Genomic DNA, 13,652 nt, shown 5'->3' on the forward strand with positions numbered 1-13,652 from the left:
GAATAGAATATATATAAAATAGAAATAGATTAGAATATAATAGATTAGAATAGAATAGAAATAGATTAGATTAGAATAGATTAGAATAGAATAGAATAGAAATAGATTAGATTAGAATATAATAGATTAGAATAGAAATAGATTAGATTAGATTAGAATAGAAATAGATTAGATTAGACTAGAATAGATTATATTAGATTAGAATAGAATAGAAATAGATTAGAATATAATAGATTAGATTAGAATAGAATAGAAATAGATTAGATTAGAAAATAATAGAAATAGATTAGATTAGGTATTCCTTTATTAGTCCCACAGTGGGGACATTTTAAAATCACAGCAGCGGTGCACAATATGTTTTCAGGTAAGTAGCCAGTTACTCATTTAGAAGATTTCATTTGGAGATCTTTCTGCCGAGTCCGCCATCCTCCGCTCAGTCATGGAGTGGATCCTCTCTATCTGTAGATAATCTGAACTCTAATCTTCCCTCATCAGTTGGCTCAGCAAACTGAATATCGTTCACTCGAAAAGACGGCACACACACACACACATCCAGTGCGACGTTATTTCACAAACAGGAGACAAGGCTGTGGTAAACAGCGCAACGTGATCTCGCGAAAGTGACCCGCGCCTTGTTTAGTCAGAAGATTGCCTGTGGTGTGCAAACGTGGCGGACCGAAGGCGGGCCTCTCCGCGTTCTGTGTCATGTTAATAGAATATATAGAGTGTATAGAGTGAAACCCAATCTGAAGTTAACCACCATGTTGAATGTGACTCTCTCTTGCTTTTTCCCACAGGGCGAGCGGCTTCATTATGAGGCACCGTGGTCTCCTTTTCATCTGGGTGAGATCACCCCTGTGGGGAGTATCAACACGGCGAGCCGCGTCTGACGCTCTCTTGTCCCTGTTTAAACATTGAAATAGTGTTGCGCCTCAATTGGCGTTTGTGTGTGTGTGTGTGTGTGTGTGTCTGTGTGTTTTTTCATCCCAATTTGGTGTGCTTCATAATGCGGCTGCTTGGAAACTGCCACTGGACTGAAAGGTCTCAGCGGAGAAAAAAGATGATCAATTTCTGAGGGACCCCCCCCCCCCCCCCTCTCCCCCACGAATACAGCTTTCCTGACCCATCCACCCCTCTTACTCCCTTCAGCTAGCCACAATTATTTCGCAAAAAAAAGTGCTCCATGAAGAAGAACACACAGAGTCATTTCTCTTGCCCATGTTATGAAAAGCTCATTAAAATAGGCCTGGAACAAACAAAGCTTCTCCTGAGAGGCCCCCCTTTACAAATTCATTTCATAATTTCCCTCTGTTTTAATCATTTATATCAATTAATCATTCCTTGGTGGGGAAACGATATTCTTCGCCATCTTCTGTGCATTTTTTATTTATTTTTGTTCTCGCGAGTGAGAGAGGCTTGATGAGGACGTCAAGAGAATGCGGCTCAAACCGAGGTGGAGTCGCATCGGCGTTGCCAAAGGGGAAATCAGCTTGATGCAGCACGGGTCTCCTTAGGAGCTGCAGGAATAATTATACAATTAAAGTCAAGAAAAAGATAATCTTTATACATCGGATGTCTTTCTAATGAAGCCAGGGGCATCTTATAATGAAGCTGTTTTGTCATGTAAATCGGTCAACCCGGTGGATCTCTATTAACTTTTCTCTGAGGCAACTTTTCTCTAAAAGCAACACTTAAAAAAAAAGAAAAAAAGACCTCCCTTATTTCCCCACTTGCTACACTGCAGGTTTTTTTTCCTTTTCTTGTAAAAGCTGAAAATGAAAGAGCAGGGATCTCCTTTCTCTGTCAACACCGTGTTCAGCAACATGTCAGCACCACATTATTTGTATTCGGCGCTGTTGCAATCGCTTCCAGTTCGTCTCCGTCTTTGATGTCTCATGTGATGGTGGAAACTTAAAACTGCAGGACTGGATGAATCCGAGGCATCTCAGCCAAATCGAGGTCTTGCAGATTAGCCTTAATAGGTGTTGAAACCAATGACCCGGGGCTTAATGAGGTTGGACACGACAGCAGGCCTTGCGATAACTTTCGCTGACAGACGATGGCGCCACTACGCAGCTATTAGGCCTCGATATTTCCCAGAGGTTAGAGTCACCCTCGGTAAACTAAGTAGTTATTGAACGTCAACTAATTGAGCTCAGACGTGAGATGAATGCAGCCCACTGGATACTGCCTATGCCTAGGCTCGTATTTAGAAAAGAAGACAAATAAATGTTCAGTCTGCCCTTAAGATAAGAAAGGAAGAATCCATCCGTTTTTATTAGGATGCAATCATCCAGCTATCGGGGGCCAATCATTCCCTTTGCGAATAGTGCGTATAGAAGACGACACAAGAAGATAGACAAATCAATTACACAATTTATATTCTTGCAACTAATTACACGCGGCACACCCTAAGAATGCCCCCGCACCCCCGGGTGCCATACGGGTCTCGCCTCAGACAGTGTTTAGCATGTATGTACATTTTGGACACTCGTCTTTTTACGCCGCTTCGTTCGCACCTCTCCGGCCCCCGTATATCTCTCTCTCTCTCTCTCCCATTCAACATCCGCTTCTATCCCTTTTCTGCGTGTCCAAAAATCAATCTCAACCCCCCGCCCCCCTCCACCCCCTCTATCTCTCTCTGATTGGCTGGATTTGTTATTCCTGCTAAATGGACCGCGCGCCGATTGGCTGCGGCGGCGCCTCCGTCACGCGGCTAAAAGGGTTTTTTACTGGAGGTTTCTTCCTGTCAGCGACACATGTCGAACAAGCAGCTAACGGGACCCAGCGAGCGGACCGGGAGGACGAGTCGCTCATAGCCCGTGTGTGTGTGTGCGTGTGCGCCAGCCTCGTTGTTGCTTCTTGCCCTCTTTTTTTCACCCTCTCTCCTCCGCCGCACTTCTCGCTCCAATGACAGCGGGGCATGCGTAGACCTGTCATTACATCTGGCAATGGACTCCTGTGGCTCGAGCGAGAGAAAAGAGAGAACGAAGCAGCAGTAAAACGGGAACCGACCAGTGGAAATACTATCTGATAACTCCATTTGCTCGTCGCCGGCGAACGTCCGAGCTCGAGTCCCGGTCCGGAGGCTCGCTGTCGCGCGGAGCCGGAGGCCGAGTGCGCGCGCGATAGTGTACCCGCTTTCTACCTGTACTTTTTTTTTTTTGGTGTAGGGGGACCGTAGTAGCCTACCTGTTTACGCTGCTACCCTGCAGGTCATTAACTTTACAGCCATTACTCTCAAAAGAGACAACCGAGGTAGGTGACCGTTTGGACCGCCGCTGTGTTGCATGGGGTTAAAAAAAAAAAAAAAAAAAGGTGGGGGAGAAAAGAAAAGCTTTTATCAGTTGGTAGTCGTAGCTAGTTCACGCAGTGAAACTAGCATCTCGCGTCTTTCTCTTCAGAATGCTAGCAGTGATATTTGATAGCCTGTGTTATTCTTGCGACATTACACCCCCCCCCTCCTCATTTCCTCCCCTTCCTCCTTATCCCTATTCACTCGCTTGCCCCGCAATAACGCCAACATTGAAGGTTACATTTTCTTTTCTTTTCTACTAAAGAGCAGCGGACAAGACCTTTTTTAGCACATGGCTGCCTGCTTGTTTTTTCTCCTTCTCCTCTCTCCTCCCCTCTCTTTCTATTTCCATGACTTGGTCTCTGCGCCCAAATTGCCTGCCGTGTAATTACTTGAGTTAGCCCATTTAAGTTAAAAGCCACCCCCCCCCTCCCTCCTTCCCTCTTTCTCTCTCCTTCTCCCTCCCTCCTCGTCCCCTTCCATCTCAGCGGAAAAAGCAAAGGGAGAAAAAGAAACTCCTCTCTGAATGAAACTTGATGATGGTCCGTGTTGTTTATGCAGGGAGTCACTTTCAGGTCTGCTTTCTGATTCATCTCCCTTTAGATTTAATCAGCGCTAAGGTAGGCTGCGGTTTGTCCCTAAGAGCCATCGCTAATGGGCTTACTGAATGCTTTTCTGTGTGCACTCCTCCCCCCCCCCAAAAAAACCCTCTAATTAGCCTACCTGCCTTTCAACAAAGATTTGGCTTCATCCAGTTCAGCAGTCTCTCATGTCAGTTGGAGGACAATTTTGGTTCCATCGCCATCACACAGCTCTACTTTTTGTGTTTTCTGGTTTCCGGACCGTAAATGCCGCCTCCCTTCAGCCATCGGGGCGACGACTCGTGTGCTGAAGCTTTGGGCCGTTCAGAATTTCTTAGGATGGCTCGACTAAAGCCCACGCGGCATAACTGTTCCTTTTGGCTCCCGGGGGAGGGGAGGCGGGTTAAGCAGGTATTTCGTCACAAGAGGTCCGAGCCAGAGCAGGACTCCGGACGCGTGTCTTGGTGCGATTTGGAGGCCTGCAAGATGTTCCAAGAGGCTGCAGTTTTTTTTAAAACTTGTCATTTTTAAATTCCCTTGTGGCGTGTGGTACAGACGACCCTTGCGTCGAGAACCGACCCGTCACCGGTCCGGTAGAAGCGTGACCAACGACTCGTCTTGGCTTAACAGGTGTTTCTTGTTTTCCTTTCTTTATTTTAGGGACAATGGTGAATCCGGGAGGCAGCAGCCAGCCGCCGCCGGTGGGCACGGGCTCTCTTTCCTGGAAGCGGTGTGCCGGCTGCGGGGGTAAAATCGGGGACCGCTTCCTCCTCTACACCATGGACAGCTACTGGCACAGCCGCTGCCTCAAGTGCTCCTGCTGCCAAGCCCAGCTGGGCGAAATCGGCACCTCGTGCTACACGAAGAGCGGCATGATCCTCTGTCGAAACGACTACATCAGGTGAGGACGGGGGGGGGGGGGGGGGGAAACCGCAAGTAATTTAGATCGCCGCTGATTACCCAGAGCAACCGTCACAGCGCCAGATGTGTAGCTTTATTTATCTTTTTCTTTTAGAGAATTGTTTCCTCCACATCCAGATACTGGCTTTTTTCTTTTAATTGCTGGAATACATTAAGCATCATTATTAGTTCAAGTTGGAAACGCGGCTCGTCCGTGGGAGCGACGAACAAGGTCGGGTGTGTTTCTGCGGGAACGTGCGTCTCGTGTTGTCCCGGCGTTCGTTAAGCTGAAGTCTCCCCCGGTCGACACGAACGAGGTCAAACACGCTGGCGTGTTGACAGAGCGAGGAGGAGGGGGGAAAAAGTGTTCTGCGGGCCGTCCGCATGTCTGGCGTTCACGGTCAACCGAAGGACGCGAAACACGTGGTCCTGGTTGTGTTTGTTCGGCGAGACGTGTATACGGCGTTCGTTTTTATGCCACCGCTAATTAGATAGGGTGCTTTTTTAAAAAAAAAATCTTTATTTTTTTACCCTCCTGTTACCTTTCGTGTCAATTTGACCCCATTCAATGTTTAATGTCGGTGTTCTTTGGGGTCAATTTGACCCCAGGCTGTTTTTCACTGTGTCAAACGTATAAGAAATATCAACTTTTTTATATATTTAAAGGGCTATTTAGGTAGTCAACAAACAAACATAAAGTACCTCACACTTAAACTTGGGAAACAATATTAATTCAAATAATTTTCTGGAGGTTATAATTGCTGGGGTCAAATTGACCCCGAGGGTAAAATATGTAAGTCAATGTGAAGGTGACAGGAGGCTTAAACCAAAGAGAGCCTTTTAAATATTCTAGTAGGTGTGGTGGAGACACCCAACCAGAGCCGACTGATGACGCCCTCATTCGGGTCACGTGGAGCAGGCTGAGTCACGGCCACGGGGCGGCCGACTGGAAGTTTAGACGCTTTCTTCCGCCCCGGGGGCCCGAGGATGGCATCGATGTCGTTGTTCGCCGTCTCATCTCTGAACGCACGTCTCCAAAAGTTGAAATGCGTGCAAATCCACGCGTCCGAGGTCCAGTTAATTTCCCCTTTGCATGAATAACCCGCACAGACGGTAAACCCGGAACGTGCATCGCCGCTATTAGATCTGCGTGGATGATTCAAAATCTAAAGTGCGCCCGTGCGCTTTCACACCCACCTCGTGAAGAGGATGAGGAAGTCAATGGGGTACTTCATTCATAATGGGACTATAACATAATTAAAATGGGGAAGGGGGGGGAGGATACACCTTTCCACTTGAAATTAGAGCACGCTCGGTGGAAGGGCTAAAACGCATATTATGGAACCTCGAGATCTCTGCAGAGATAAAGAAAGGAGCGTGGGGGGAAAGAGAGAGAACGAGAGAGAGGGAGGGAGAGAAAAACATCTGACAGTGAGTCTACACAATTAAATGCTTTAATTATAGTCCCCCTCCATTTCCTTTAGTCCTGATGGGTTTTATCTAATGAGATCTGGTCCCTGGCTCGTATCCGCTCCCAGTGACGTGTCCGAAATGAATGAGAGCCACACGGCAAACAAAACATTTAATTAACCAAATTGGCTTTTGAGAGAGAGCAAGAGAGAAAGACAGATAGAGAAGAGGGATTATTGCGAAGGCCATTTGACGCCGTGTCCCCCCCACCCCCACACACACACAACTTAAAGGGCCAGGCTCATTTGCTCATTTTTGTAATAGGCTGCTGTGCTGCCCTGTACGACATGCATGTTGAGCTCCAAACTGAGATTAATACGGCTGATAAGAAACGGCTCATCTGATTGATCAGGAGTGGAAACGCATCACATCACAGCTATAATGGGATGTACTGCCTGGTCTGGGTTGATACCCATCTCGCATCAATCAAGTGGAAATATTCACACACACGAGACACCACCCCCGTTTTTCATGCAGTGCAGCCACCAGAAGCTCTAATGTCGGAACTTTTAAGCCCCGAGTTGTTTTTGCTGCGATGGGGGGGGGGGGGGGGCGGCATCGTGTTGTTTTTAGGCCGGAGCCGATATTATTTCTGCGGGCTGAGAGTCGAGCGGCCGGATCCGGCGAGAACGCCGTCCTTCTTCATTGAATAAGCCCAGGTAATTAAATGGCACTTCTCCAATAGAACGTGTGAGGTAAATCTAATAGTTGGTTATTTAATATCGCTTTGAAGTCCGCCCGACGACGGCACGAGAGAACGTGAACTATTAAGCCAGGGAAGGGAGGAAAAGAAGGAGGGAAAAAATGGGATCTCAGAAATTAATTAAATCGCATGCAATTTAGAGGAAACGTTTATCTTGATTTGTCATAACAGAATTAATTCAAGGCCTTCAATTCACTTGGGGCCAGATCTGTTACTGTGAATTAACCAAGTGTAATTTGGCTGATCCGCCACCACCACCTCCACCCCCGCCCCCCCAAACGCACGCACGGTGCAGAGCCACTCGCGGTCCTCCCCTCCTCCCCACCCTGGCCCCTCCACCCTCTCTCTAATGCAGCTCTCGCCATTATGCAAAGCCCCGCTTCAGTATCAATATGGCCTAGTGCTTTTAAGGTGCTCTGGCTGCTGATGTAGAGAGGCATTTTTAATGGACTGCGTTGCAGAAATCATTGTTGTGGGGTAATTTTACCCCACTCAAAGGCCTCGGTGAATGAGCTCTGCATTTACCCGACAGCCGAGCAGCCGGCCACGCTATATTTCACCTGGCAGTCTGTCTGCGCTGAAATGAAATCCAATAGTCCCCGCCTAGAGACAACAGACAGCTCCCAATGTGTTTTCTTCTTTTGTGGTATTTAATTTGATCAAACGCGTCGGTCGGAGCGCAGCCTTCCTCCAGGAGCAGAGAAAGAGCCACCGATTGTTTGGTTTCTTTCTTTCTTTCTTTTTTCTCACAAGGATGGGGGGGGGGGGGGAGCAGCTGAAACCAGATGTGTCACTGCAATTAAAGAGTCCCTTGGCCTTAACTACACTGACCTCGGGGTGTCCGCTTCACCTCAGCGCTGTAGGTCACTGGCGGAGGAGGCCATTACAGCCCAAGTTCAAACCAATGGAGCAGCTCAATTTAGCACCTTTTTTGAAAAGGGCTTCGAGCTCCTTAAATCAAACGCCATCAAGAGCCCCCCCCCCCCCCCAATAAAATAATTAACCTGGTATGAGTTCCACGGTGGAGGAAACGTAAAAAGGCGGTGGTGAGAACGCCAAATTTGTTTCGACACCTTTTTAAAAGAGAGGGTGGGAGGGGGGGACCCAATTGAAGGTGACACGCACAAAGAGCATATTTTCAATTTGAGCAAAGTTGGACTTTTCGCCACCTGACGGGTCTTTTGCGGGAACAGTATGTATGTTTGTACGGTATGTATATATTTACATTTTCTTTAGCCTTTCCCCACAGATTGCACGAGTCTTAAAGCGACAGGCCTATTTGGTCGCTCCCTCCGTCGTGTTTGTCCCAGTGAAAGCAGATAATTGGCAGCGTCGTGACGACAGTCTCCAGTTAATTAGTTTCTGAAATTGAGTTTTGATGGAGCCTTTCCAAACGACGCCAAGACGAAATTTGCTTCTGCCTGGCGCCGTCTCACCCAAAGCCGTTTCTGTGCTCCGGCTTGTTTGTTCGTCAATATATCCAACAACCGCTCCGGTTTCTGTTCCATGGCTCAGTCTCTGCACAAATTTGTTAAATACTTTTTGTAAAATTCTCCTTTTTTTTTAAGAACGTCTTGACGGCAAAAAAAAACAATTATTCGTACAGGACTCTTTTTTTTCTTCTTCTTTTTTTGGGGAGCCAAACAACTTTATCTGTAGCACGCACACCAACGTTAACCACTCCCCTCCCCCCTATCCCTTCGCTCTTCTTTTTTTCCCCCTTCATCCCTCTCTCCCCTTCTATGCGGAGCATGTCAGATGCCGTGGTCTTATTTGATTGCTGAGGAAAAGTGCAGTGATAGAGCAAACACCCGGTGAGATATGATGACAAATGGGTCCAGATCCCAGTAAATTACTTTCTGCTCAAATCGAAATTTCATTCAGTTTGCTGCTCACCGAGATGAAGTAATCTAAATTGTGGACTCAGAAGGAAGATAGAAGGGAAGCCGGAGCAAGCATTTCATTATCGAGAGGGAGAAGGTTAGGGACTTAAAGAGATGAGCAGAAGCAAATCTAAAGTGTTGACACCATGATTGAAAAGGTTAACCCAGGCACATTATATATCAACGCGAGTCGCTACCGGCTCCTAATGGAAACACGGCACTGACGGAGCGTCCACCCGAGTCCTAATGGCGAAAGCACTACGTCTCCGCCTGGACGTCCGATCAAATCCTCTCAGGTCCTGATTGCTTATGTTCCAGGTTGTTATTAGGTTGCAGAAAAAAAGATAGGGGGAGGGGAGGGGGGGGGGAGCGCACCAAAATTTCTATATGCCGTTTCAGTGCTCGATGTATGTGGAGAGCGGAGAACTCGGCCCCGAATGGGCCCACGACGCTCGGCTGCCACAGTCTGACGAAGACGATGCCTGCTGGGGTTCCAAAGTAACGTCTCTTCTTCTTCTTCCTGATTCTTCTCAGATTATTTGGGAACAGCGGAGCTTGCAGCGCGTGCGGTCAGTCCATTCCAGCCAGTGAGCTGGTGATGAGGGCGCAGGGCAACGTGTTCCACCTCAAGGTAAACAAAATGTTCGGAACGCACAGCGGTTCAGACGTCCACGGGGTTTCTTTGTTGTGTCACGACGGCCCGTAGACGGATGAATAAAGTTCCACTGGATTGAACCGGTCGGTCGTTTGAGAGGGCGTTTGGAGACGTCTGTTGAGAGCTGGGTCGATGAGTCGCGGGAACAATTATTAATGCAAAGTTGAGCAGAACATTGAAGCGGAAAGTTTCCCCGTCACGTCGTATCATTGTATAAAAACAAGAGGTAGGAAAAAAATACAGAATTTCTGAAAAGGCTGAAACTGGTCTGTTGAACCAGTCGACCCAAAATGAATCTCCATCTATTTTGGATCTCTGAATAAATTCGGCAACCGTTGCCCAATATGACGTTGCTCCAGCGTCTCGTTTGAGACGCCTGAGGGGATTTTCTGAACCGTTAGTCGGGGAAACAAAAGAGACGTCTGATGACGACGTATTCTTCTACAGAATGTTACGTTTCTTTATTTTCCAAAACAAACTGTTTGGGTCCTGGTTGTGAACTGTTGTTTCTTTGGACCCCCTCCTCCTCCCGCAGTGTTTCACATGTTCCACCTGCCGGAACCGGCTCGTCCCCGGGGATCGGTTCCACTACATCAACGGCAGCCTGTTCTGCGAACACGACCGACCCACGGCGCTCATCAACGGCCATTTGAGTTCACTGCAGACGAACCCGCTGCTGCCCGACCAGAAGGTAAGGCCCGCCCCTCACCCGGGGGCTGACTCATGATGATGGGGAGAGAGCCCCCGAGTTCTCCGCGGTCTCATTTCAAAGTAGTTGAACGGTCCCGATCCCTTCAAAGTAAAAGCACGGGTCTCCATCGGTCGGCCGGCGTCGACGGCAGGGAAAAGGAAAACATCTGTAATTTCCACGGCAACGTTTCTCACGTCTGTTTACGTTGACGCCGTCTCTTCGACAGCAGACACTAAATCTCCCGGAGCAGATGATGAATTATTTTACTTATTTTTTTTAGACAGCCAATGGATTTTCCCATCATTCTCTGTGGGGAGGACGCGCGCTCCAGCAAATGATTTTTCGTCGTTGTTGTTGCCGTACAGCCGTCCTCTCACTCGCTTTTCTGTTACGAGCCGACGCATATTTGAGCCGTCTTGGATTTATTTGCCGTTTCCCCGACCGCACACGTGAGACGCCGGCCCCAGTGCCGAGTGGTGCATATCTTCTTTTTTTTTTTCTTCGCCGTTTGAATCCTGTATCAACAAGACTGGGGTCACCTGGGCTCAGTTATCACCCTGAAGCCCAAAAAAGGAATATGCATCCAGGGGCCCCCGAGGTGGAACCCAGACGGCACGCTGCAGCAGCCGGTGCGTCGCGCTCGCTGTCATAGCGGCTTCCCCCCCCCCCCGATTTGATCTGGAGGCGAAACACGAGGCCTGATCACAGACCACGGATAGCTTCATTCTGCCCGCGAGGAGATACAATCTTTTTTTTGTTGGCCTCACAGCGAGGAGCTTTATTGATACCTTGTCTGCACACACAGCACACTGAGAGATGTGGGGGAGGGGGAGGTTGGAGTGTGTCAGAGTCTGACTGAAAGAGGAATTATATTGTTGGGAGCATGCATTTCACCTCGAGTGGTTTTGTGAGTGGAGGAGAGGTAGAACTCCATTAAGCCCCCCCTCCTCCCCCTCCCCCTCCCTCCACGTCACGGGCCTTTTAAGAGCTTGTCACTTCTACAAATCAGCTCTCAGAGCTCTTAGAGCTCCTCACATTTAAATTGAAAGCCGTTGCATTATCTAGCTTAATTTTAAATGTCTGTTTAAGTCCTCACTCCCCCCCCCACCCCACCCCAACCCGGCGTCTCTCGCAGCGCGGCGAGCGTAGTAAATATGAGGCCCTCATTGTTTATTGATGCGCTCACATCAATTGTAGTGAAAAACTGCTGCATTATTGATGCTAAAATGCAATCTGAATATCGGCCCCGGTGCTTTAATTATAGCAGGGAGAGAATTATTAAATAAACCGACGCATCGCTCAGTGGGAAGCGGTCTCGGGATGCTTTTGTTAACTCTGCGAGGAAGACGAGGACAATTAGCCGGAGCACCCGGGCTTCTCGAGAAGAGGAAAGTAAAAAAAAAAGAAGCAGAATGTGGACGGCCTGAAATGACACGCACACACACACACACACACACACAGCGGGAGACCGACTTTCCGGATCGATACGCCTCGCGTGTGTCGTCGACGGCAACGACACGGAAACACCAGTGAGAAAAACGCAGCAGTCGGCTCGTACGCAAACTCACCCGGCGACCGACCGGCGTTTCAGATTTATTAATTTTTTTTCTCTCGCCCTGACGTCATCGCCGCTTTCTCGTGTCATTTATTTCTCGTTCCTTCCCTCTGCTGCGCCCTCGTCTCTTTGTTCACAACAGACACATTCCCTCCCTCGCGCGGCGCCGCGCTGACCCAGGGGAGCGAGACCCTCCCGGCGTCACTCACTTTAATTAGCCCCCGACTCGGAGTTCTGCAATTCCTCATAGACTGAAGCCCTCCTAGTGATGTGAGGGATGAAGGGGAAAAGTAAACCGCCTCTAAGAATCAGAAGGGGGGGGGGGGGCATATTATATTTTTTTTATTATAGTTGGTCGCACAGGACTGAACACCTCCTGTTATGTCAGAGCCGGGCTGTAATGATAGCAAAGAGAATCTCTTCGTGGACGCACTTCTGCGTGAACGCAAACGGGACGCCAGATGGTTTCAGAGCCCGCCTGATCAATAAATTAAAACGCGGAGGGCGCGAAGCGGGCGAAGAAGCATTTTGTGATCCGATGCTTTATAATGATGGACTAAAATAAACTTATTTTTTTCTTCTGTATCATTATTCAGGTGTGTTAGGCGTAGGAGCCGAGCAGGAAGTGTGCCTTCATTTTAGCCCCGACTCATTCTCACCCCCGAGACGGCGTGGGTCGGCAGCGCCACGGCCTTTTAGCGGCGCTCCCACGAGGAACCCTCCAACACACGGCCGACCAGTTACGTAACTTTCATTTCTGCGACCCCCGCCCCCCTCCACCCGCCCCCTCCCCCATACCCAACATTAAGCCTTTCAGTCTCTGCTTGGTGGATACTTGCACTTAATGCACCTGAAATCGGGGGAGGAGGGGAAGGGGCGGAGGGGGGGACGCCGAGGACTCTGAGGACTGTGACCTTGGAATAAAAGAAGAAGGGACCGATCAGACTCCATGGGGACTCTTCCGGAAGGGAGAAATGAAACAAGAGGATGTTGTGAGGGGAAGAGAAACAAAAACACTAATGGCGCTGATGAAGATGAAGATGCAGACTTTTCCGCTGCATATTTGATTAGAAAAAAGACATTTTTGGGGGGAAACTTGGGACCTTTTTAATTTTTTTTCCTCCCTTCCTTTTCTATCCTCATTCCCCAACAACATGGTGTTTCCACTTTATATATTTTAAGTGTTGTCAAAGGGGAATGTTTTATTTTGTTTTCGTTTCTTTTTTCCTTTGGTGGGATATATATATCGAAAAATGATGGTTAAAAAAAAAAAAAATCTGGCTCTTTTTTTTTTTCTTCGTGGAAAACAAATCACGAACACTCTCTTGGTGTATTTGTAAAAACTACCATGTATGTACAGTATGCATGTAAATGTCGTTGTCCAGGCGTGGCTACAGTACATCAACCCTCTACACTCCAGCCCCTCCCCCACCCCACACACACACACACACGAAACCTAAACTTACGGCAAAACTGAAAAACTTTGCTCAGTCAGTAACGTAGAGATCATCACCAACATATAAATGCTGAATGAAAGAGAAATTTATTTGTGATATTTTCCGAGACATTTGCTCCAGTCTGGTGTATTTAATTAATAAAAATATTGAAGATTTAAAAAAAGGAAAGAAAGCCTCCTTTTTTTGTTTTAAAGTCATTGCAAACGCCTCCGAGTCTGTTCTCCTAAAGTTCCAACCGGAGTTCGTCGATATCGCCGAGGACTCTCGCCGATTCGTCAAGTTGCGCAATAATTTATCTTTGCCGCGATTGGTCCGCCGTGCCATCGGAAGCCCTCCGCTCGACGCTCGCCGCCGCCATTCGATTCCAGCGGGCCGGGCGATCATCGCCGTCCAGTGACGAGCATCTTCGCTGCAAATGGATAAACATGTATCCTCTCTTTTTTTTTTTCTGTTCAAATGCCC

The 13,652-nt window shown here is 48.1% G+C and overlaps 1 protein-coding gene across 1 annotated transcript; it reads left to right on the forward strand.

Moving 5' to 3' along the window:
* Positions 1–2,781: 2,781 nt before the first annotated feature.
* Positions 2,782–13,362, forward strand: lmo4b (LIM domain only 4b). The gene is made up of 5 exons (XM_056415168.1): positions 2,782–3,258; positions 4,537–4,777; positions 9,367–9,463; positions 10,023–10,178; positions 12,330–13,362. The coding sequence occupies exons 2-5, from the start codon at positions 4,542–4,544 to the stop codon at positions 12,336–12,338; spliced, it is 498 nt and encodes a 165-aa protein (XP_056271143.1). The 5' UTR covers positions 2,782–3,258; positions 4,537–4,541; the 3' UTR covers positions 12,339–13,362.
* The last annotated feature ends 290 nt before the right edge of the window (positions 13,363–13,652 follow it).

This window comes from Pseudoliparis swirei, chromosome 5 (assembly GCF_029220125.1).
Source record: "Pseudoliparis swirei isolate HS2019 ecotype Mariana Trench chromosome 5, NWPU_hadal_v1, whole genome shotgun sequence".
NCBI lineage: Eukaryota > Metazoa > Chordata > Actinopteri > Perciformes > Liparidae > Pseudoliparis > Pseudoliparis swirei.

Excerpts from the sequence above, each read along its gene's own strand:
- lmo4b (XM_056415168.1), top strand. The coding sequence starts at position 4,542 with ATGGTGAATCCGGGAGGCAGCAGCCAGCCGCCGCCGGTGGGCACGGGC. Across the intron at positions 4,778-9,366 it reads TGTCGAAACGACTACATCAG|ATTATTTGGGAACAGCGGAG; the intron begins GTGAGGACGGGG and ends GATTCTTCTCAG. Across the intron at positions 9,464-10,022 it reads GCAACGTGTTCCACCTCAAG|TGTTTCACATGTTCCACCTG; the intron begins GTAAACAAAATG and ends CTCCTCCCGCAG.